The 22546-nt window shown below is 56.5% G+C and overlaps 1 protein-coding gene across 4 annotated transcripts in view; it reads right to left on the bottom strand.

The window, feature by feature from the left end:
- Positions 1-22502, bottom strand: part of ZNF385C (zinc finger protein 385C) — a 53457-nt gene extending 30955 nt beyond the window's left edge. For 3 of the 4 annotated variants that reach the window (XM_036339784.1, XM_036339786.1, XM_036339785.1), the window contains exon 1: positions 4907-5012. In XM_036339784.1, coding sequence (XP_036195677.1) covers positions 4907-4940 — 34 coding nt within the window. In that variant the 5' untranslated portion in view covers positions 4941-5012. Of the gene's footprint in view, positions 1-4906; positions 5013-22466 lie in introns of those variants that run through there. The other variant, XM_036339787.1, reaches the window with a different exon arrangement.
- Positions 22503-22546: the final 44 nt, after the last annotated feature.

The raw sequence follows: 22546 nt of genomic DNA, 5'->3' as shown, positions 1-22546 counted from the left end.
AACTACATAAAACATTCCTCCGTGTCCTATAAAAGTCAGCTATTATTAATCCCAGCGCGGCTGTGCTTTGCAGCTTGTCAGTGGCGTCACCGGTCCGTCACCGCGTGTGTCTGTCATGGCCTACCTGGGTCACTGCGAATGTCTCTGTTACCCCTGTCACCCCATGGTTTTGTTCAGGTGGATCTGAGTTGCTCAATCTGTGTGTCTGTCACCGTGTAGCTGTGTCACAATGTGAGTGTCGCTGTGCCCATTTCATGGAATGAGACTGTCGCTGAACATCTGAGACGCACCACGTGTTATGGGTTAAATGGTGCCCCCTCAAATTCATATGTCGAAATCCCAGCACTTCAGGATATGAAATACAACCTTGTCTGGAAATGGGGTCATTGCAGATATTATTAGGTTAAGATGAGGCAATACTGGAGCAGGGTGGCCCCCTAATCCAATATGACTAGTGTTCTTATAACGGGGGGATTCGGACACAATCATTCACACAGAGAGAATGCCACGTGAAGATGAAGGCAGAGATCAGAGTGATGCTTCTACAGACCAAGGAATGCCACACTTTGCCAGCAAACCACAGAAGCTAGGGGAGAGGCATGGAACAGACTTCCTCCCTGCCCTCAGAAGGCATTAACCTCCATGACGCTTTGATCTTGACCTTCTCCACGCCAGGACTATGAGACAACAAACGTCTGTTGTTTAGACCTCCCGGGTTGTAGCACTTTGTTACAGCAGCCCTAGAAAACACGTGGATTTGACTTTGGTGTGATCATAGGTGATTTGAGGGCCCTCTCCCCTCTGCATGGTGGTGTGGCTGGAATGCAGCACCAGAGAGAGCCTCCAGGTGGCGCAGTGAGCATCAGGCGGAAAGATAAGGAGTGGGACTCGAGTACCCCTCCAGGCAGGGAGGATCCCACTCCCAGGCAGGCCCAGCGCCTGAGCAGTATGTCTGGAGTCCAGGGCACAGCTCTGCCACACTGGAAAGTTACTCCCATCACCTTGTGAGAACCCCACCCCCATCTCCAAGACTGCACTGAACCTCTGCCAACATTCTGTGCGCTCTCACCTCTAGCTGGAGGTCACCATAGCTATCTCCTTCCTTTACAAGTGTTCCCCCACCCTCCCAGCAGGAAGAAAGGGCAGGAAGAAACTACCAGGTGCAAATGTTGGAGGTGGGGGGGGGGGATGTCCAACTGGCCAGGGGTAAGAGGTGTCAGGGTAATGAGATTTTTCCGGCCATGCCAAGGAAGCTGCCTGCCCCCTGCCAGAAAGGGGACAGGGAGGGTTTGAAATCTCGATGCAATTTATGACAGGCAGGCCGAGGACATGGCTCAAGAGAGCAGACAAGTATCTGCCAAGAGGCTGATTAAAGCTCCGTGATATACGGCCTCTGGGCTCACAGGGCCCTCCTGGATGCCGGGGCTAATGGTATCCCCCACGGCCAGGCTGCTGGGCCTGCCACAGCCTGCCCTGCCTTCCCAGGCCTTCCCAGCTGTCCCCGCAGGAGTTACACCGCTCCAGCCGAGCTAGGGCTCCCACCCGGAAAACGCGGAGGGGTGGGCAATTTTTAGGGCACATAAACATCTATCGAACCCCTGTCACCAGCACCAGCAGGTCAGCACTCCCTGCCCTGGCCCCTGTTCAGAACCAGCATGACTCACCCTAGCGGGACCCACACTTGGACAGGCCCTGGCCCACATGCTGTCTTTAACAGAAGAGGAAATGGAGTCCCAGGGCAGGAGAGTGGGCTGTCTTCAAAGTACATGGCAGGGCAAGAGCTGAGAATCTTCTAGAGACTTCCCCACCCCCTCTCTCCCACCGAGCTGCCAGGCCACCTCTTCTTCATGGTGACAGCCACTTTACTGAGAGCTTCCTGCGTGCCAGGTGCTTTACACACAGGATCTCTCTCAAACTTCACAACAACCCCATGAGGTGGGCACTATTATTAACCTATTACCCCACGTCATAGATTAGAGAACAGGCTCTGAGAGGTTTTATGGCCGGACCTGAACTTGAACTTGTCTGACTCAGGGCTCCCGGGGAGGCTTGTGGCTGCCCAGCCCCTAGCAGGCCGGGGTGCCAGGCAGGGAGATGCCACATCCTGGTCCGGAGGAGTTGGAGCCAGAGCCAGAGAGGCTGGGAGGAAGGGGTGGGAAGAAAGGGGGAGAACTGAACTTAACTCAAGAAAAAAACAGGTGAAAGTGGAGAAAAAGAGCATGGGTGTGTCCAGCTGTCTGTCTCGCTGTGATCTCCACAGGAGTGGGGGCGGGTAAGTCCCTGTGTTCTCACCTTCCCTGAGAGATGGGCGGGGCTGAAGCAGGGAGGGAGTCACGCACTTGAAGAGCTGATGGAGGCCAGGGTTGCTGTCTGCCTGCCTGTCTGTGTGTCCATTTGTATGGAGCTGCAGGGATTAGGGTTGGCGGGAGCACTACCGAGAGCCCCATCTTGCAAAGTGACCATGGACTTCCGGCTGGTTTCAGTGGGGCCCTCGGGCCCTGCAGTAAGGTGGAATTCTTTGTCAGCCGATCCAAAGAGGGTTGGACAGGAAGAAATTCGGAGGTCATAAAATGCAAGGCCAGAGGTTTTTCCAGCTGCGGCCTGGGGGAAGGGGTTCCTCAAGAAAAAAACTACTTTTGCCAAAGGGTTAACAGAAGAGGAAGGTTCTCCGCTTGTCCCCAGCCTTTGGCCAGGCATGAAGGGCTCCCTCACCAAACCTTTAATGAGCCCAATTACATTCTGGTATTTTCCCCCATGGCTGCCCTGCCAACGTTTACCCTCCCGCCTCCTCCAGCCAGGTCCCAGGACCTGCCTTTGAGAAGGGAGCCTGGCTGGCCGGCCAACCTTGGGCCAGTCCCTGCCCCTCAGAGCTCTGGCTTCCGTCTTTAAAGAGAGGGGGTTGGGCTGAGCTAATCTCTTAGGTCCTTCGCAGGCAGGAGGTGTGCCAGTGGCAACCCAGAGCAGCTGCCTCACAGGAGGTGGGGGCAGGCCAGCGGGGTGGGTCTGGAGAAAGGACTGCCCAGTGGTGAGTGCTCACTGCCTCCCAGGCACAGTAGAAACATCATTTCCATTTACCCTCAGAACAACCCCGGGAGGCTTTACAAATGAGGACACGGGAGCTCAGAGTCTAAAAGAGGGGCAGGTGAGTAGGGCCAGCTCTCTCCCATCCTATGACTCACCGGGTCATGAGCAGGAGTGTGGCATCTCCCATCCCCACTGACCCAGCTGCAGAGAGAAGTGTCTGGAAGAAGGGAGGCTTTGTCTGTTCTTGTCCTAGTAAAGTATGAGCCCTCCTGGGTCTGGCTGCACCCTCAGTGCCCCCAGGGAGCCACCACTGAGCATTCTGGTCTCTTCCCTCCACCTCCCCCTTCCCAAGGCTGACACCTTCCTAGGGTGAGGAAGGGGGGACAACCCACTTCAGTGTGTGGCCACCACAGAGTGGCACCCCCCCAGCCACCCTGTGCGCCCAGAGAGCTGGGGTCACCCAGAGTCATACCCAACCCTCCCCCCGAAGAGGAGCCAGAGACCCCCGCCTCGAGGGTAGAATGGCTTGAGTGGGGCCAGCTGTGTCAACCCCCAGCCCACACATCCCTGAACAGAGGGTCCTGGGGACTGGGCAACAGCTGGTCCAGATGTCAGGGGCCAGGTGGGGATTGCATCGGGCAAACCAAGGCAGCCATGCCTGTTTTCCCATCCAAAGTGGTGACAGAGGAAGCCTGTCACCTTCCCCCGGGACTGCTGGGTGCAGGGGATTGCAGGCGTGAGCTGGCTAAGAGGTGCTGAAAGTCAACACTCAGCTCCAAGGAAGGGAGAGGGGGAGGGCACGGGAGGTGAAGGAGAATGATGGTTCAGGGAGGAGGTCACTGTCCCCCACAATGTCCCCTCCTCCAGCCTGCTCTGTCCTTACCCCCTATTGGGTGGGTGTCCCACAGGCCCCCCTGGACAGCGAGACTCCTCCCAAGGACCCTCAAGCCGCCCCCAGGAAGGAAACCCTTCTTGCTACCGACTTGCATTTCTCCTTGCAGGGTCCACAGAGCAACACGGAGTGGATGCCTCTAAGGGGGTGGTGAGAGGCGGGGGCGTCAGGAAGGGAGTATTGGCCTCAGTGCTGCCAGGCAAGGCCTAGGAAACCTGACTGTACAGGACACGCCCCAGGGCTCCTTATAGAAACACCAGGGCCCAGGATCCCTGCACAGCTCAGCCTCATCCACCACCTGCTCTCTCAGCCCAGCTCCCCATAGGGCTGAGCAGTAGCTCCCCCAAACCTCACTCCCTGCCCAGGATGGCCCAGACTCCGGGAATGAGTCCCGGGAGCCAGAGGGAGGCGCCTGGGAGGTCCGGGCTGTTTGAGAGCTGCGGTAGGAGGCAGGCCAGGAGGGCAGGCCTGTGCCCACTGCCCAAGAGGAGGATTCTGCTAAGGGGGAGGGGCGGGCGGGCAGCTCCAACGGCTGAGACGGAGGAAGGTGCGAGCCCAGTGTGCTCTTTACACCCACAGAGACAATAGACGCCCCTCCCTCCCCTGCCATGCAGTCTGTCCCAGGGGCTGATCAGGGTGGGTTGATTCTGGGTTCTCTAAACTCCCTAGGAAAAGAAGGCCTTAGGTCGAGCCCTGTCTCCGGAGAATGGTGCCCTCCTTAGCGTGGGGGTCTCGTCCGCTCTGCCCGGGGTCCCAGCCTCCCTTCCTCTTCACCATCACTCTCATTGACCCCCCGCCCCACAACCTCAGTTCCTGGCTAAGTTGGGGTCCTAGTCTCCCCCCTCCCCGCCCCCCCCCCCCACTCCAGGTGGGGCAAGGTCCTGGCCGCTGGCCGCAGCTCTGAGAGCCTCGGACACTGCACCCGCGCACGGCCCCCGTGGCGCTCAGCCCCAGCGCGCGGGTCGGGGATGGGGCGCGCCGGCCGCCTACCTGCAGGGCGCTCCCGGCCCGAGCGGGGCCGCATCCAGCCGCCCGCGGCCACCCAGGGAGGGAGACCCGTATCCGCGGCTCCCAGGGGTGCGCGCGGGTGAGTCCGGCCCGCGCGTCCCAGGGCGGCCGCCGCGCCTCCCAAGCCCGCCCCTGGGCGGCCACGCAGAGCAGGTGCCAGGAGCCGCTGCCCGGAACGGAGCCGGCGAGCTGCGGAGGGGGACGGGGTGGGGATCCCGGGGAGGAGGGCGAGGGGACGGCAGGGCTCTGCCTGCGCAAACGGCTGGGCCCACGGAAGACTTTCTTGCTACTGCTGGCCCGTCAGGCCGGAGCGCCCTTCAGCTTCCCAGGGGTCCCAGACTCAGGGAGGGGGACCCCAAAGTGGCCACCTACCCCCGGCCTCCTGCGACCTCCCGCACCCCCTGCGAGTGGCCTGTCTTTGGGGAAAAGCGCGGAGAGGAGGAAGTTGGCATTCATGGAGCACCTACTGGGTGCCAAGAGGGATCACATTCAATCCTCATAACTGCTGTGCTGGGACTGGTTTGATCCCCATTTTACGGACCAGGAAATGAAAGACTGGGGACGCAAGGTAACTGAGCCAAGTCGCACCGGGAAGGAGCGCCAAATGGGAGACCGGACTGGTCCTAGGATCCACTTCTGGAGGGCAGGGGGGACGGCCAGAGGGCCTGCTGGGCGGGAAACGCCCCTACCCCCGCCCTGTGTGGCTGGGGTTCATTTATTTCATTTCATTTTATTTTTGTTAATCCTCGCCTGGGGATTTTTTTTTACATTGTTTTGTTTTGTTTCAAGAGAGTGGAAGGGGGGGGGGGAGAGAAAGAGGGAGAGAGATAATTGTGAGAGACACACCTGCAACCCAGGTACATGCCCTTGATCGGGAATCGAACCTGAGACCCATCCAGCCACACTAGTCAGGGCTAGAGTTCATTTCTGATTTCTCCCAAGGAACCAGCGGACAGTGGGTCCGGGGCACAACGCAGGAGCACAAAGCCAAGCAGGGGAGGGAAGGAGGTAGGGGCTGGTGGCATGACCTCAGAGAGCTCTGCCTCTTTCCATGATTGGGAGGCAGCAAGAAAGGAGTCCTGCCCTAACCCGTCTGGATAGAGTGTCACCTGAGACTGAAGGGTGCTGGGTTTGATTCTGGTCAAGGGCATGTACCTTGGTTGTGGGCTCAATCCCCAGTAGGGGGCGTGCAGGAGGCAGCTGATCGATGTTTCTCATTCATGTTTCTAGCTCTCTATCTCTCTCCCTTCCTCTCTATAAAAAAATCAATAAAATATATTTTTTTAAAAAAGAAAGAAAGGAAGTCCCCGCCCTAGCCAGTTTGGCTCAGTGGATAGAACATCGGCCTGCAAACTGAAGAGTCCCAGGTTTGTTTGATTCCAGTCAAGAGCATGTTCCTTAGTTGCAGGCTTGACCCCTGGCCCTGGTCAGGCACGTGTAGGGGGCAACCAATCGATGTGCCTCTCACACGATGTTTCTCTTTCTCTCTCTCTCTCTCTCTCTCTCTCTCTCTCTCTCTCTCTCTCTCTCTCTCCCTTCCACTCTCTCTAAAAATCAATGGAAAAATATCCTCAGGTGAGGATTTAAAAAAAAAAGTGAGTCCCCAAGAAAGGGGACAGAAATGGCTCCTGTATGCAAAGGAGAAGTGTCGGTGCTGCTCACCCACCTCATGCTCCAGCACGCCTCCTGCGACCACGCCTGCTAGAGAGGAGGTCCTTGGTGGGAGACATCATTCTTGTGCTTGGACACATACCTGTCCTCCTCAGGGCCTTTATTTCCCAGGAATCTGAAGCACCGGCATAAAGCTTGGTGTTTACCTAATGGATGCTTGCTAAATAGTTGTTGAATGAATGCAGGAACTCACTTCCACTCTAAAAGTAAATCCACATTAAATTATATACTACAGCCCAGCCGGTGTGGCTCAGTGGTTGAGCGTTGACCTATGAACTAAGAGGTGATGAGTTCGATTCTTGGTCAGGGCACATGCCTGGGCTGTGGGCTCAATCCCTAATGTGGGGCATGCAGGAGGCAGCCAATTAATGATTCTCTCTCATCATTGATGTTTCCCTCTCTCTCTCTCTCTCTCCCTCTCCCTTCCTCTCTGAAATCAATAAAAAAGTATATGAGAAATTGTACCCTATACATGGGTGAATGGAATGGTATGTGATTTATATCTCAATAAAGCACTTACTAAAAATAAATAAATAAATCCAGGGGGAGGATGACAGTCATGGTACACCAGGTGTAAGCTGCCATCCGCAGCACACCCATCGCCGAACCTGATCCAGTCACACGCCACATCCTGTCTGTCCGTGCAGAACTGCAGTTGCTCAGACTTGGAAGGGATCTTAGAGGTCATACTGTCCTTTTCGTAATTTGTCCCTCACAAGCGACCCTCTGGCCTCTGCTTGAACATGACAATGACAGGGAGCTCACTGCCTCCCGAGACAGTCCGCTCCATTGTTGGACATTCTCGATGACAGAAACGCCATCACTATGGGGGGCCGAGAGCTGCTTTCCTGGAATGCCTTGCACTGGCTCCAGATCTGCTCCCTGGTCATTTGGAAAAAGTACACCCCACTTTCCGCAGCCAGCTGAAAACCACTGGCAGCTTTTTTCTACGAAGGTCTCTTCTCCAGCTAAAGAGACCCATTTCCCTCAACTATTCATTCTTCCCCATCTCCAGGAGGAAGCCCCTCCCATGTGCTCCCAGGGAACCTCATGTGGGTCCCTAACACTGCACTTACCACACTGTATTGAACTCTCTCCCAAACCCTGCCCTGGACACCCCGCTGCACTGAGTGGGTTAACTCTGCGCTTCATTCACTCCATTCTGCCCAGTACCTTCCATGGTGACCAACTGGCCTGAACTAAGCAACTTAATAAAAATGTGTTGAGCCCCAGCTGGTTCAACTCAGTGGCTAGAGCATCGGCCTGCAGATTTGACTCCAATCAAGGGCACATGCCCGGGAGGCAGCCGATCAGTGATTCTCTCTCATCATTGATGTTTCCGTCTCTCTCTCCCTTCCGCTCTCTGAAATCAATATAAATATATATTTTTTAAATATGTGTTGACTAAATGGTTTCTAGGTGTTTCATTATTCCAGTCACATCCTTCTAAACGTATTTAAGCTTTCAATATTCTCCTTAGAACAGAAACAGAATCACCTCCCCCCATCCTCAACACTGCCCTCTGTCAATGCTGCCCCCTCCTTTTCTGCACTATTGAGTCAGCTCTATGTAGAGCTGGGGTCCATGGAACACCCCACATCTATTTTCATGTAATATGCTGGCAAGTTAAGCGCTCCATCTCGTTGCTGAGAGAGTGATTTCTTGAACTGGGAGCACCAGGCCTTAAGTCAGGCCTGCTGGCTCTCCCGTTCTGCCCGGCCTGTCAAAATCAGTCAGCGGGCCACAGGTGCCAGCTCAGTGCCACCACAAAGACGTGGCTTCACCTAGATACCTAGGAAAAACACACTCCTAAACTCCAGCCCTGCACACAGTCCAAACACGGCCCTTAGTTGTGGGGCGTCTGTATTCCAGGCCCTTCCCATCCTTTCCATTCCTTTATTGATCCCTTTTATCCTCCTAATAGCCCTGAAAAGCTGGTATTTCTCGCCTCACTTTGAAGATAAGAAAAGGGAGGCTCAGAGAGGTTAGTTTATTTACCCTAGGACACACAGCTAGAAAGGGGAAGAATTGAACCTCATTTGTCTGAGTCCGAACTCTAGGCTCTCTTTCCTCTATGTCATGGTGCCTCTAAAGGCCTTATCCCAATATGACCTGTGATGATGATGGTGATGACGATGATGATGATGATGATGACAATTTTGCTCTAAAGGTGGGGTGAGGAGGAAGAAAACAGAAAACCTCTTCAGAGTAATGAGAGCTGGATGAGCCAGGCAGTGCTGGCGCCCTCTGGCACACCTACCACTTGTTCAAGGAGGGATTCAGGCCCCTGGTTATTGCCCTCCCGCTGATCAGGAAATAACCCTTTAAATAAAGTCACAATAAAGTCGCAGAGTCTCTAGTTAGACCACTCAGTTGCCCAGTCTCATCCTATTATCTCCCTTCCTCTGTTTTGTCTGTGGTGAATTCCCAGCCTGGCAACCAGTACAGACTGCTGGGTCTGAGGAATGGAATGTGGGCATGAGAAATGGAAAGGGCTGTGTGACCTTAGGCAAGTTACTTTCCCTCTCTGAGCTTCAGTTTCCTTATCTGTAAAATGGGGCAATTAATACACAACAACATCATTGAGGGTGATGTGAGCTCATCCCTGACACAACATGTGCCCACTTGGTAACACAGGCATCATTAATGAGGGTTTGTATCTCTGCTTTGGGGACGGACACCGAAGCTCCGAGAGATGAAGGGACTTCGCAACCCACTTTACCAGCTTGGAAGTGGCCCGTACAGAACAAGCACCCGGGTGAGCTTGAACCCGGCCCTCTTCCCTGCCCCGTGGTGCCTTTCCTGAGTGTCATTTCTACCACAAAGATGATATGGTTCATTCATCGTTCACACTAATAATACCAAGGGCTGAGCTGAGGCAAAGCCTTGTAGCCAAGGGGCTCAGGCCAGAAGCTGTAGACCCCTGACCGGCCAGCAGCGTCTGTTCTTCTCGTTGCCTGGACTGGGGTGCAGTGACATCGTAATTCTGAACCCCTGGGTTCCCAGCAGGTGGGAGAAGCCCCAGACTTGGGTTGGCCTACCCTGGCCATCGTGGGTTCTTCCTGTTCCCCCTGAAAGGGCAGAATCCCTGATGGTTTGAACAAGTCCACCGCGCTCCCTCCCCCTTGGGCCAGCCGTTTGCCTCCTAAAATAGCCCAGAGCCACCATGTGCCCAGGGTGGCTCCCCACCCATTGCAAATCCCCCTGAAATTAAATCCCCATCCTGCCCCAAGCAGCACGGCACCACCTCCTGCTGCCCGAGCTCTAGGGCTGGCCAGGCTCCTCCCAGTGGAAAAACTGTGACAGTTGTCCTTCATGGTGACCGAGACATAAATCCCCAAATAATGAGACAGGCGCTCGGGACATAGAACCAGACACGGTGCTAATTGGTGGACTTCGGGCGGGTGGGGTGTGGAGGCAATAGCAACAGGCCCCGGTTTCCCACTAGTCATATGGGGTGGGGGCATGATGACTTCCTGTACCCCTTGCCTGGGTGGATGTTGACGCCCTCTGAATGGCCTCACACCCAGACTCCTCAGCGGCCCTTTTCTAGAACAGGAACGTCTCAGATATAAAAGGGAAGGTTGGGGTCTGCTGGTCAGGTCTTGAAGCAAGGAGGCCCTACTTTATCATCTTGGCCCCGATCTAGAAATACCTTCTTTCCACTACAAGGAACCAAAAGCAAACCCAGGCGCAGTCCTTCCTAGCATGCATGAGGATGGATGGGAGCGAGGGGGCTGGAGGGCCCAGCACAGTCTCCCGCTTCTCATGTGAGGCCGGTGATGAATTCTTGGATGGACCCGAGGTCCTCGGTTTGCAGTAATCAGGACGAGATTATCACATTAAACTTTAAAAGTCTTTGCCCAAAAAGAAACAGCAGCAGCTGACACCCTTGACTCCCCTGACTTTGCGGCCGTCACCCTCTCCTGGACCACAGCCAGAGGCGCTCCCGACACCGGCCACGAGGGGGCTCCACCTCCCCGGGGTAGAGGCAGGGGGCTGGAGGGGATGACCCCCGCCCCCCAGGCCCAGGCTGCTTCTGCGTTGCAGTGAGATGGGAGCGGGAGGAGCCAGGAAGAGGATGAGTGTGTGTCTGTCTGTGAGAGGAATTTGGGGGCCTCGTGAGTCACATGGAATCATCAAACATGCACTTACATCACAACTGTGCCACTTCCTAACCTGTGACTGGGAACATGCCCCTTTTCTCCACACCTGCTTCCTGTCTGTGGACTGGGGGTAGGATAACAACAACAGCTCCCCTGACAGCTCCCCAGGCTGACAGCTGAGGAGATTAAACGAGACAACATGCAGCCCAGCCAGTGTGGCTCCGTGGTTGAGCGCCGACCTATGAACCAGGAGGTCACGGTTCAATTCCCGGGTGGGGCACATGTCCGGGTTGTGGACTCACTCCCTAGTGTGGGGTGTGCAGAGGCGGCCGATCAATGGTTCTCTCTCAGCATTGATGTTTCTGTCTCTCTCTCCTCCCTTCCTCTGTGAAATCAATAAAAACATATTTTAAAAAATAAGAGAACACGTATAGAAAATGCCCTGCAAGCTGCAAAGAGCCACTGTGATGTGAGGGATGGCACTGTCAGCTCCAGCAGGAGGGCCTGAGGTAAGACTGCAGGACGATCTTCCTCTCAGCTGTGCTTTGAAACCAATGGGGCAAAAAGAAAAGGGAGACAAATGGGCCTGGGTCGAACCCCCAAAACCTTACCAAGGATCCCCTTCCCAACCCAGGGTGTCCATCCCATGCCCAGACTGAACCCCCTCTCCTGCCCATCATCTTGCCCCCGACACTGCCAGCACGTCCCCAATCTTTGTGTTTGTGGCCAGTGCAACGGAAATGATTTCAGCCTCCTCACCCAGCTTGGCAGAGCCCCCTGGGTAGCGTAGTAGAGCTAGAAAACATGGGGCTGGCAACCGGGGTGTCCACGGCAAGGGTGGCCCCCTCCCCAGAATATTAGATGCCATAGCAGCAGCCTAGAAGGTAGTCAGATTACCGAGGGGACTGCCCCATGGAAGGGATGGGGAGGACTGAGGGCCAGGGGGTCCTCACTGTGACCTTGGCTACCTTCCTCCTTACTTAAAGAGCTGCATTCACAAGAGGCTGGGAGAGGCCCTGACTACCGGCCAGGATCAACCCTGTGGAAATTAAGATCTTTGAGTCTCTCTGACCCACCCTTCGTTTCCTGACGCTTTTATTGAGTTAGTTTGTCCAGCGGAATCCTCCCACCCCTGCCCACCCCGCTGGACTTGGGGTCCTTTCCCCTTCCTCAGTGTGACAAACTGAACCTAACCCACCCTGACTGCAGAAGGATGGAGGCAGGAGGAGGCTGAGGGTGACCTTGAGAATCCAGGGTCACCTCGGGCAGGAGGGAGGGGAGAGCCTCCAAGCGCATTGGCTGCAGGAGACGGTGGGGTGGCCACAGTCCCCCTTGCTGGCCAGGGAGCAACTGCGACCACATCAAGGAGTCCGCCTCTCAAACAGGCCCAGCCGGGGAAAGCACAGCCCTTGCAGGCCATGAAGGAGGCCTTTCAAAACCGACTGCGAGGTTCCAAGAAACACCCCAAGGACGGGCTGTTTCCACATGGCCCAGGCCCCGCAGGCCCGCTGTCCAGCCTCCAGGCCGCTCGGCTGCCTCCCACAGCAGGGCCGCTCCAAGGCTTGGCTGGGAGGCAGCTCGGGCCCAGGATGGAGCCTGGGCTCGGGAGCCAGCAGACCTTGGGCTTCGCCTCTCTGGTGTGTAAGACGGGCCCAGGAGCATCTATCTCACAGGGCTGTTAGAAGAATGAAGAGACAACAGAGGGAGAGTGTCTCCCCTTGCGGCTGGCACAGAGTCGGGGCTCGGTAAACTCACCGAATAAACATTTGTTGGGTATCTACCATGTGCCAGGCCCTCCATGCTCTGCCAGGGGATCCAGCAGTGAACAAGAGTCACGAGGGACCCTCATGGAGCCAGCGATCGAGGGGGGACGGGCACACTGATAAGCAGATAAACACACAAGGACGAGGACGAGTGGCCACGGAGGACCTCCCTGAGGAGGGGACAGTTCAGCACGGACCTGCGACAGAAGGACAGGCTGCCTGAGGGTCCTCACCATGGCTGCTCTCTGGAATCTCCTGGGCAACTTGGCAACCCTCTGCCTCCTGGGCCCCTCCTCGCCTCGAGGATTCTGGCAGGATTAGTCTCGGGCTTTCCAATTCCACCAGGTGATGTGCAAAGAGCGAGAACCCCCACGCCCGCAGGACTCCCAAAAGCGTGGCCGGGTGAGCCCCACCTGGGGAGCTTGTCAGGTGTCCTGGATGGGCCCCACCCCAGGGGTTTGGATTCAGAGGTGGGGTGAGGCCCGGCGTCTACCTTCTTCACAAGCTCCCAGGAGATTCTGAAGAGTGGACAGGTCTAGGGAAGTGAGTAGGACAGCACATTCCAGCTCAGACACCTCCCCAGCTGGTCCAGGCCACGCCCACCAGGGCCACCTGCTGCTTCAGTGCCCTGTCCCACCTCACAGCCCCCAGGCTGGGAAGCCCCGCCTCCTTTCTCCGCAGTCAAGTCCTGCACGTGCAGCTAGGGCTAGACTTATCATGAATTCCGAAGGTCCCCATATGTGGGCTTGGACTCTTTTCCCACCACCCTCAGCCCCTTGGCTGAGCCCCCTGCCCATCTGTCCCAGGTCCATGTTTCCAGTCTGACCAGACCCTGGGCTCCCAGGGGTCAGGCTGGCTCCTCCAAGTACATGGCACAAAGCCTGGCACCCCAAGGGTATGACTCATCATTGCTGAAGGAATACCAAATCTGCCCCAGCCTCCCCTGGGCACAGCTGCTCGTGGGACAAAGACCAAAGATGCCAGGCTTGTGACCTGCTCCTTGAGATCCCAGCTCCACCCCCTTCTCCTGCCTGGGGCCCTGGGTCTCCTGTCCCTGGACTCCTCTCCCTCCCACTGGCTCCTAGCCCTGCCCTTGAGGCCAGGCCCTGGGATGAGAGACAAGGCAGATGCCTGCAGCGTACCCTCCAGCCCCCGCTAAAGAACCAGTCCCCCCTTCAGGTGCCTGGCCTAAGGTCCACCCGCCCCTTCCTTTCTGAAACACCACAGTGTACCCATACTTCCCCAGGCTCACATCCTACCTCTGCCACTTCCTGTGGGACCTTGGCCACCTCCGTGCCTCAGTTTCCCCATCTGTAAAATAAGGATAAATGGTACCTCTCTTAGAGGGTCGTTATGGGGATTACATGAGTCAATAATTATAAAATGCTTAGCAAGCAGGCACAAGGTAATCATTACGTGTTTGTTAAATAATGTTAACAGTTACATGATCCTAGGAAGGCGATGCTTTATAGTCAGTCAACCCAGGGCGTCCTGATGACACACCAGGGTCTGGAGGCTGGGATTAAGATTCCATTTACAGGTGGGGAGACGAAGGTCAAGGAGAGGAAGTGACTTGGCCCAGCCGACACCCAAATCTCAGGTCTGTGTCACCTCAAGCCTTCTCTCAAGTACCCCCAGGCCCATCTCCCTCACTCCTCAGGCACCTCGCCGGGCCCAGGTGGGCTCCGTGCCCTGCACACGTTGACAGAGGCCTCTTTGTACCCCTGCCCAGGGCCACACCCTGAGCTCGGAGCCAGGGGCCGAACAAGCACCCTGTGTCTGGGCGTGTTTCACTGCCAGCTCTGCGGCCGCCCTGGCTGCTCCGGCCGCGTGCTCCAGGTGGGCAGATCCAAGGGCCACCCCCACCCCGCCACCCTCGGCAGGGCATCCCTGACCCATGGCCGCATTCAGTCAGGAGACAGGCTGGGAGGGAGCCCCAAGGAAAACACCCCCGTTCTGAGTCTCCACCCTGTGCAAACTCCAGGGGCCAGAGTCTGAGGTGTCTGGGGCCTTGGAGGAAGGCAGGGGCAGGAGCTGAGGGTGGGGCATGACACTGAGGTCACTCTGGGCCTGTGAGGAGGGCCGTGCTGGGATCCTGGGGAGTGGGACAGGAATCGCCTCGGCCTTCCACCTCCCTAATACTTCTTCAGTCCACTCACTTCTCTTGACCATCTGCATCGGCATAACAGCCTCCTCTCTGGCCTCCCTGCCTCCACTTCTCCACTTCCTGCCCTCCCAGGCTGCTCTGCACGGGGCCAGAGGAGCCGACATTTTTAAAAAGCGAATCTGATTGTGTCACTGTCCTACCTAAGCCCTGGAAAGGCTTCTCCTGTGCTTTCAGAGAATCCCATCCCAACCTTCTTTCCCTCCCAACCCGCCCTTTCTATCAGATTCTTCCCTGGATTCGCTGAGATATGAATACAGCTCTCCACCTAAGGATATTACTGGTAGAAGGCACACTGAATATGGTTAGAACTGGATACAAGGAAATTTGTTATTGACTAACATGGACAGAAGAATCCAACCTTGCCCACAAATCTTTTTTAAAATGCAAACTTTAGCACTAGCCAGTTTGGCTCAGCGGTTAGAGTGTCGGCCTGTGGACTGAAGGGTCTCGGGTTCGATTTCGGTCAAGGGAAGGTACCTTGGTTGCAGGCTCGATCCCTGGCCCCCCTCAGGGTATGTGCGGGAGGCAGCCAATCGATGTGTCTCTCTCACATCGATGTTTCTCTCTTCTATCTCTCCCTCTCCCTTCCACTCTCTCTAAAAATCAATGGGAAAAATATCCCTGGGTGAGGATTAACAAAACTGGGGCGTCCGTCAGTGCACATGACAGAGACCAGGCTCAGGAACCTTCGATTGATGCCAAATTGATTGATGAATCAACTCTTGGCAGCAAAATTTATACAGAATTGATGCTGGTGGAAATAATTTCTGTAAAATTAAAATGGAATGAGGAGAGGAGAAAAAAAAAGGAAATCTGTTCAACTGTACCATAGGAAAAAAATGGGGAAATCTGATCAAGAAATTAAGTTGGATGAATAGTGCCGAAACTGGGAAACACTTTCTCCCCGCCTTCTCTGTTGAATTTATTGGGGTGACACTGGTTAACAAAATTATACAGGGTTCAGGTGCACAATTCTACAATACACATCTGTACACTGTGTGTTCACCACCCCAAGTCCAGTCTCCTTCCACCACCTCAGGAAAACACTTTCTAAAAAAGTCCCCAGTGTTGGTATGTTTTGGTTTCAAATGTTTGCATTCAAAACATCCCTGGGGTCAAAATGTCCAGGTCAGAATATCCCGCCGCCCGCTCCGTTTTTGCGCCACTCCCTCCCCTGCCTATGACACTCAGCCACACTGAGCTCTTTCTCTCCGGGAGCACAGCAAGCGCTCCCTCACCTCGGGCGGGCGTTCTCAGAAACCGTGCTGCCCAGACCACGCCTTCCCTCCTGGCTCCTCTCTCCTTCTCAGGGCTGATGCTGAAATACTGCCCACAGGAGAGGCCTTCCCTCATTGCCCTCCTTGAGGTAGACTTCCCTCCTGTCTCCTTGTATTCTTTCTTTAAAAAAAAAAATTAATAAATATATATATTATTGATTTCAGAGAGGAAGGAAGAGGGAGTGAGAGCTAGAAACATGAATGATGAGAGAGAACCATTGATTGGCTGCCTCCCGCATGCCCCAACTGGGGATCGAACCCACAACCCAGGCGTGTGCCCTGTCCAGGAATCAAACTGTGACCTCCTGCTTCATAGGTGGGCGCTCAACCACTGAGCCATGCCGGCCGGGCTCCTTGTATTTTTTCTTATTCACCCTTATTCCTCCTTGAATTCCCAGGGCGAGGCCTACCAAGTATAGCACATAGTAGGTGCTCAGTAAATCTTTGTTGACTGAATAAATCAATCAGGGTGAGGTGCAGAAGAATGGGGTGGGGCTTACAAGGCCCCTGAGAGAGAAAAGGGACAGATGCAGACACATCCGTCTACCTTTAGCTCCCCCTTACTCATGACAGCAAGTTCCAGGGGAGCTCATGTCAGCAGGAGAGAAGAGAGGAGACACTACCAGTCCTGCTTCACTTCTGCCCCTTGCCCAGCTTCCCAAGGTCCAGGCCCATATGCCAACTGGCCAGCTGCCCCCCCCCCTCCTCCAGGGCCTGGCTCCCACATTTGGCTGCTGGCCAGGCTATTTGGGGAAGCTTCCTGATCCCCTCTTTGGCCTCTCCACCTCCACATCTCATCCTGTAGCCTGGGAATAGCTGTCCCAGCCTCAACCTAGGGACAGCCTCATTCCCAATTAGCACCCAAACGGTTGAAACCATCTCTAAAAGCTTCTCGTGTCCCTCTCCCCTCAGGAAGCTGCTAACTAGGACAGCAGCTCCCAGAACGAGGTCATAGAACGGACCTGCTCCTGCACTCCCTTCCCAGCCAGAAACACAAGGGGGGACAGGACTCTCCATTGCGGGCCCATGAAGATGGAGGAGACATGGGTGAGGGGGAGATGCAGGGAGAACCAAGAAGTGGTTGCAGCCTGGAGTTCTGTGTGGCCAAGGAGCAGCGAGCTCTGTCCCGGAAGGAGGTCCGGCTGTGGGGAGTGAGGAGACCTGGGTTCGAGTCCAGACTCTGCCCGAATGGGGATTTAAAAATATATATATATTTTTAATTGATTTCAGAGAGGGAGGGAGGAAGGGAGAGAGAGAAGCATCAATGATAAGAGAGAATCATTGATTGGCTGCGTCCTGCATGCCCCCCACTGGGAATTGATACCCTGACCAGGAATCAAACCGTGACCTCCTGGTTCATGGGTCGATGACGTTAAACCACTGAGCAACACAAGCTGTGCCCGAAGGGGGATTTTGTTACCTATCCAGAGCTCACAGGGTAGGATGAGAGAGTTCTGTATACAGTACAGCATCATACAAGATCCGGGGCTGGAAAGACCATTGGGGTCCCAGGGAGACAATTCTGGGATGGATTCTGGGAGGGGCCCCAAACTACTGAGGGGATCATTCCTGTGCTGAAGTCTCTCTATCGCTGGTTCAGGCCTCGGCCAGTGAGAGGTGGGCAGACTTCTCCCCGATTCTGGAGGCCACACCCCATGTGTTCCTCTTTGGGATCCCCCAGAAAACCCAAGGGTCCCAGTTCTCAGCACCACCCTGGACATTTTCCCTCCCCTCGGCCAGGGACAAGGCTGTGTGTGCAGGGGTGTGTCTCGGACCCCCCTGTCCTGCCTGTGCAGCGGCTGGCGGCAGAGATAGGGATTGTCAAACCTGAGATCAGGAGGGCAGAGGAGTCTGGGGTTTGGGGATGCAGGAGGGGCAGGCGGGGAGGGCAGTGAGGGCAGTGGGAGCATGGCGGGGTCCGGCCTGGCCTCCTGCCTAGGCATCTGAAGTGGGGTGAAGTATCAGGGGGGGCGATCTCCACCCCACCCAAGGAAACCTTAATCAAACAAACAGGCAACACAGCCGCTCCTGTGTGAGAAGCCATGGCAGTGAGGCAGACCCACGGCATGGGGAGGCCCAGGGGAGGGCGGGGGGGCTGTTTGAACAGGCCCCAAGGCCCAGGGGCAGTTGGCGGAAATGTTTGGAACAGGGTGGGGAGCCTGGTGGTTTGGAGCAGGAAACTGGGGCCTGGGGTGGGTGCGTTGAGCTTGGCTGCTTCGAGGAAAAAGAAAAGTGTCAATTCAGCCCCACTCAGGTCAACACCTCTCCTGCTGGGATTCCAAGTTCCCGACACCCTTCCCCGGCTCAGAGCCAATCAGATCAACCAGCCAGACAGGGGTTCTCTCCCCGTCACCCTGAAGCCCCAGCCCCACTCCGGCCACCAGTCCCTGGGCCTTGTCACTGAAGAACAACATTTCAGAGTCTGGAGCCAAAACCCCCAAGATCTCAAGTTCTCAGCAGAGGAGCTGGGGGAGAGGGACCAACATCAGCCCTCTCCAAGCCTGCTGTCCTCCCCGACTCCGTGCCGGGCCCTGGAGGGGCCCAGAGTGATGTGGCCGCCTCCCTCGGGTGCTTTGCCACCTTCTACCCTCAGACACTTGGCTCTCCTCTTCCCCTGAGAGGAAGACTCCCAAGCGTCAGACAGGGAGAGAACAGAGACACCCAGACTCAGAGGCAGAGGTGAGAGAGGTACAGACAAAACCATGGACACGGAAAGACGGCTGGAGAGATGCCACACCTTCAGAGACAGAGCTGAGAGACGGGAGGGGGCGAGGACGTGTGTGCGTGCGAGAGACAGAAGTGCAGAAACACACACAGAAAATCAGAGACAGGCAGACAGAGACACACATACAGAGAAAAAGGAAGAGAAAGACACACAGAAAAACAGAGACTCCGAGACCGGGAGAGAGGAGAGACAAACAGAATGACAGGCACAGGAGCAGGGGAAGGACCGAGCCCGGGGCACAGCGGCGGCGCGGGACAGGCACACAGGCTGGGGCAGAGCGGCTCAGCCCCTCAGACACCCTCTGCGAGACTTGGCGGAGCAGAAGTGCCAAACATGGGGCCTGGGTGGGGTTTGCAGGGAGTCCCTTCTGTCCCCAACACCGAACCCCTGCGGGCACCTGGCTCCCGACCACTGGAGCTGGCGGGTCACCCAAGGCGAATGAAAAGTCACCAAGGAGGGAACTTGAGCCTGGGACGGTGGCGAAGGCTCGGGAGTCTGCAAAGCGCAGGTGCAGGGTGGGTCTGCGGGGGCTCCATTCCCGGGATTGCCCTTGAAGCGGTGTTTCTGGACGGACAACAGGCGACAGCAACACCACGAGTGTCGGTGGCATGCAAACCGGCGTGCGTGTCTGAGTGTGAGTGTTGTGTGTGTGCACGTTTAGATGTGTGTGTGTCCAGTAAGCACCTCACAGCCCTAATGAGGCCAAGGTGGCAGGTATGGCCCTCAAGCAGCCCAATTGGAAAGGAGGGAGTGAGTCAGAGACGGCCATGCAAAGGCCGCACGTCCCTCTCTTCTGAACAGACGGCGTGTCCAGCTGCCCCCGGGCACTCAGCTACCGTCCAAGACCAACATGCCATTCATTTCCTCCAGGAATGGCTCCCACCGCCTGGCCAGCTTGCCCCCACCTTCCTTCCCACTGAAGCCCAAGAGGCAAACTTCCAGGAGGACCCACATGACAGACACACGGCCCCCTCCCTGGCCACAGGCCCAGCCCCCTCTGAGGGCAGCTGGAGGGATGGTGGGCCCGGCCCTGATCTCCCCCGAGTCTAACTCCCATTCCTCCTGTTGCTGTGGCCTCATTTAGCTCCCTCCTTGCTCCTTGGTCCAGCGAGCGCCCACACCCTCCCCACACTCAGGAGATAAGCAGCCCCTCTCCTGCTCGCTTTTCCCTCTGAAGCATCACAGGACATTAGGAAATAAATTGTCCCAATTTTGGGTGGAGAATGAGGTCAGGAGGCCCACGGGGGGACCGCTTGTTGGTGGCAGCTGACAGTCTTCATTTCACCTTGAAACTCCCTCCTGGCCCAGGGAAGGTGTCTCCTCAGCCCAGCTTTACAGGAGCATGGCTATATCCGGGGACAGCCAGCAGGAAGGGGATTCACCAAAGAGCAGCGCCGTCGGCCACAGGCGCTGCAGGCCCACCCCTAATATTTGCAGGCCTTGGGGCAAGGGGACTGATGGGGGCCCACACACACATGTCTAACTATTTAAACGTTATAAGCCAAGCAAACACACTGTTCATTCAAATATGTTTTCATAACGACATGGAAAACCAGGTTCCATTTCGGATTTGCTGACTCCGGGAGTTCTGCAGGAGGACAATGCCGTGGAGGGAGAGACAGCTGCCTCCCACGCTGGCCCGGCCATCGCTCCCTTCCTACTGCCGGCTCCTTTCTGCCCTACAGCGACCCACATGCACGTATGTGGACACCCAGCTTCACAGCCTAGTTCCATCTTCATGCCCTGCAAACAGCTGTCCCTCGGCTGTCCCCAGGGGTCCCTCAGGTCTGCAGTGCACACCTGTCCTGAGAACAGGCCCAGGGCAGAGGCTAGATGGGTTGGGAGCAAGTGGACCGTCTGGGCAGGGGCCCTCCAGAGTCACAGGTATGGGGACTGTGGTCTTGAAGGTGGTGAACAGGTTCTTTCCCTTGGCCCTGCTGATTCCTCACCCCACAGGGAGGGCAGTGGCCAGGGCAGGCCAGGGCAGTGCCCAGTTAGGGCACAGGCACCTCTCCCTTGCCTAGGGTTAGCGGTGCTTACTAGATCCACCCTTCCCTAGCAGCCTCCGGACCTCTGGCCAGGGACCGAAGCTGTCCTTCCGCTGGAGGGCTGCTTGGACGATCCCCAAGCAGAACTTTCAGTAACTTCTATTATTTATTTTCTTGGAAAAAGTGCAGCTTGATCCCAACTTGTGGATTTCTGGAGGTGGGGACGGCAGGGAGGTGATGACAAGAGGGCATTTTTTCAGTTGGGTGTCAGCCAGCATGTTCCTAAGTGGGCTCCTGCTGCCACTGGCCCCTGCCCTGCTGGGGTCCCTCTCCTTACTCTGGAGACAAAAACAGGGCAACTAAGAGATGAGGGGTCCCGGGCAGCCCAGACGGGTCCAGAAGAGACCCAGGAGCCAGCAGGGGCGAGGGCTGGTGGAATAGTGGTGATGAAGGGCATGGCTCTTACTGGCCAAGTTTAAAAAAAACTTTCTACCCCCACCCCCTGCAGATCGGCTTTGCTGTCCTACACACGAGGGGACACTTACACTGGCTGAGCCCTCACCAGGCGCCAGGCACTGTGCTAAGCGCCCTACGGGCATATTCTCACTTAATCCTTGCAGCCACCCTATGAGGTGGGTTCTATTATTATCCCCATTTTACAGGTGGGGAAGCAAACTCACAGAGCGTGAGGAACCTGCACGAGGTCACACAGCAGGTAGAGGTGACAGCACTCCATCCAGTCTAACTGACCCCGAGGCCCCCACTGTTTCCACTGTAGCACATCGCCGCCCAGAAGCAAGAAGCTGGCAGAAGGGATGAAGGTCAGATATGAGGAAGAACTTTCTGACAGTGACTGTGTGTGGTGGGAGGCGACAATGGAACAGGGAGATTAGACACAGGAAGACCGCCCACTTAAGCTGGGATGTTGGTCTGCCTGTAGGTTTGTGGCGGTCACCGGGGCCCTGGCTGGATCCATGACCCTGACCTGCCTCTGCTCTACCCCAACCCAGCACCAAGGCCCAAAGTCCGACTCTCCTTTGTGGCTCCGAGCATCCCATCTGAGCTGTCAGCTCAGGACCGCCTCTTCCAGGAAGCCTTCCGTGAGGTTCTGAGAGGCAGGATCCCTCGCCTACAGCCGAAATCCCACGGAGGGTGCCAATGCACCCCGTGTCTGCAGGAAGGGCCCGTTCTGCAATCACCTCCCCACCCTGGCTCTGAGACACAGACACAGGAAACATCTAATCAGCCCCCAGGCCCCTAGGTCCCCCAGGCCATCCGGACGACTCCTGCTCCCCCACACCCCCACCCCCTCACCCCTCACCCGCGCATGTCTGTACCCAGGTGTAAAGAAGTGGCGCAGGTGCCCTGGAGCTCGTCAGAAAACCCAGCTCAGCTGTGCTATGTTCTATGTGCCTCGGCTCTTACCTCATTCGCACATAGTACAGAAGCCAATTGGGTCACCCCCATCGCTAAGTGGGGGCGATAGGATGCTGCAAAGGGGTGAGGCATGGGGCCCGCTAGGCAGAGGTTCCTTACCCGGAGCCCCGCAGTCACGAACCCCAACCTGCTCTCCTCCAGAAAACTGTGCCCAAAGCCCAGCTCTGCCGTTTCCCATCCATCGGAGGCGGCCCTGGCATCAGGGATGAGCAGCCAGGAGCCCCTAAACTTCCCCCGAGTTTAGCCCCACCCGCTAGGTGCAGCGCGCCAGAACCCAGAGCCCATGGGGATGTCCTCACTGCCCCTTGGGGTCCCCCGGATTTGAGACGAGGGCACCGGACAGGTGTCCGGGGCTGCCCTGTTCTCCCGCGCTGGCCTCGAGGTCCTCAGCCCGCGTCGCTGACTTACCTGCGGGGCAGAGGGGAGCCCGCCGCGGCCACCTGCTCTCCGTGCGCTCGGGCGCAGCGCTCCGGGCCGGCCGGCGAGGG

Source organism: Myotis myotis, unplaced genomic scaffold, assembly GCF_014108235.1.
Source record: "Myotis myotis isolate mMyoMyo1 unplaced genomic scaffold, mMyoMyo1.p scaffold_m19_p_17, whole genome shotgun sequence".
Taxonomy (NCBI): domain Eukaryota; kingdom Metazoa; phylum Chordata; class Mammalia; order Chiroptera; family Vespertilionidae; genus Myotis; species Myotis myotis.
The sequence above is the reverse complement of the archived record's forward strand: the minus strand, read 5'-3'. Positions and strand labels throughout refer to the sequence as shown.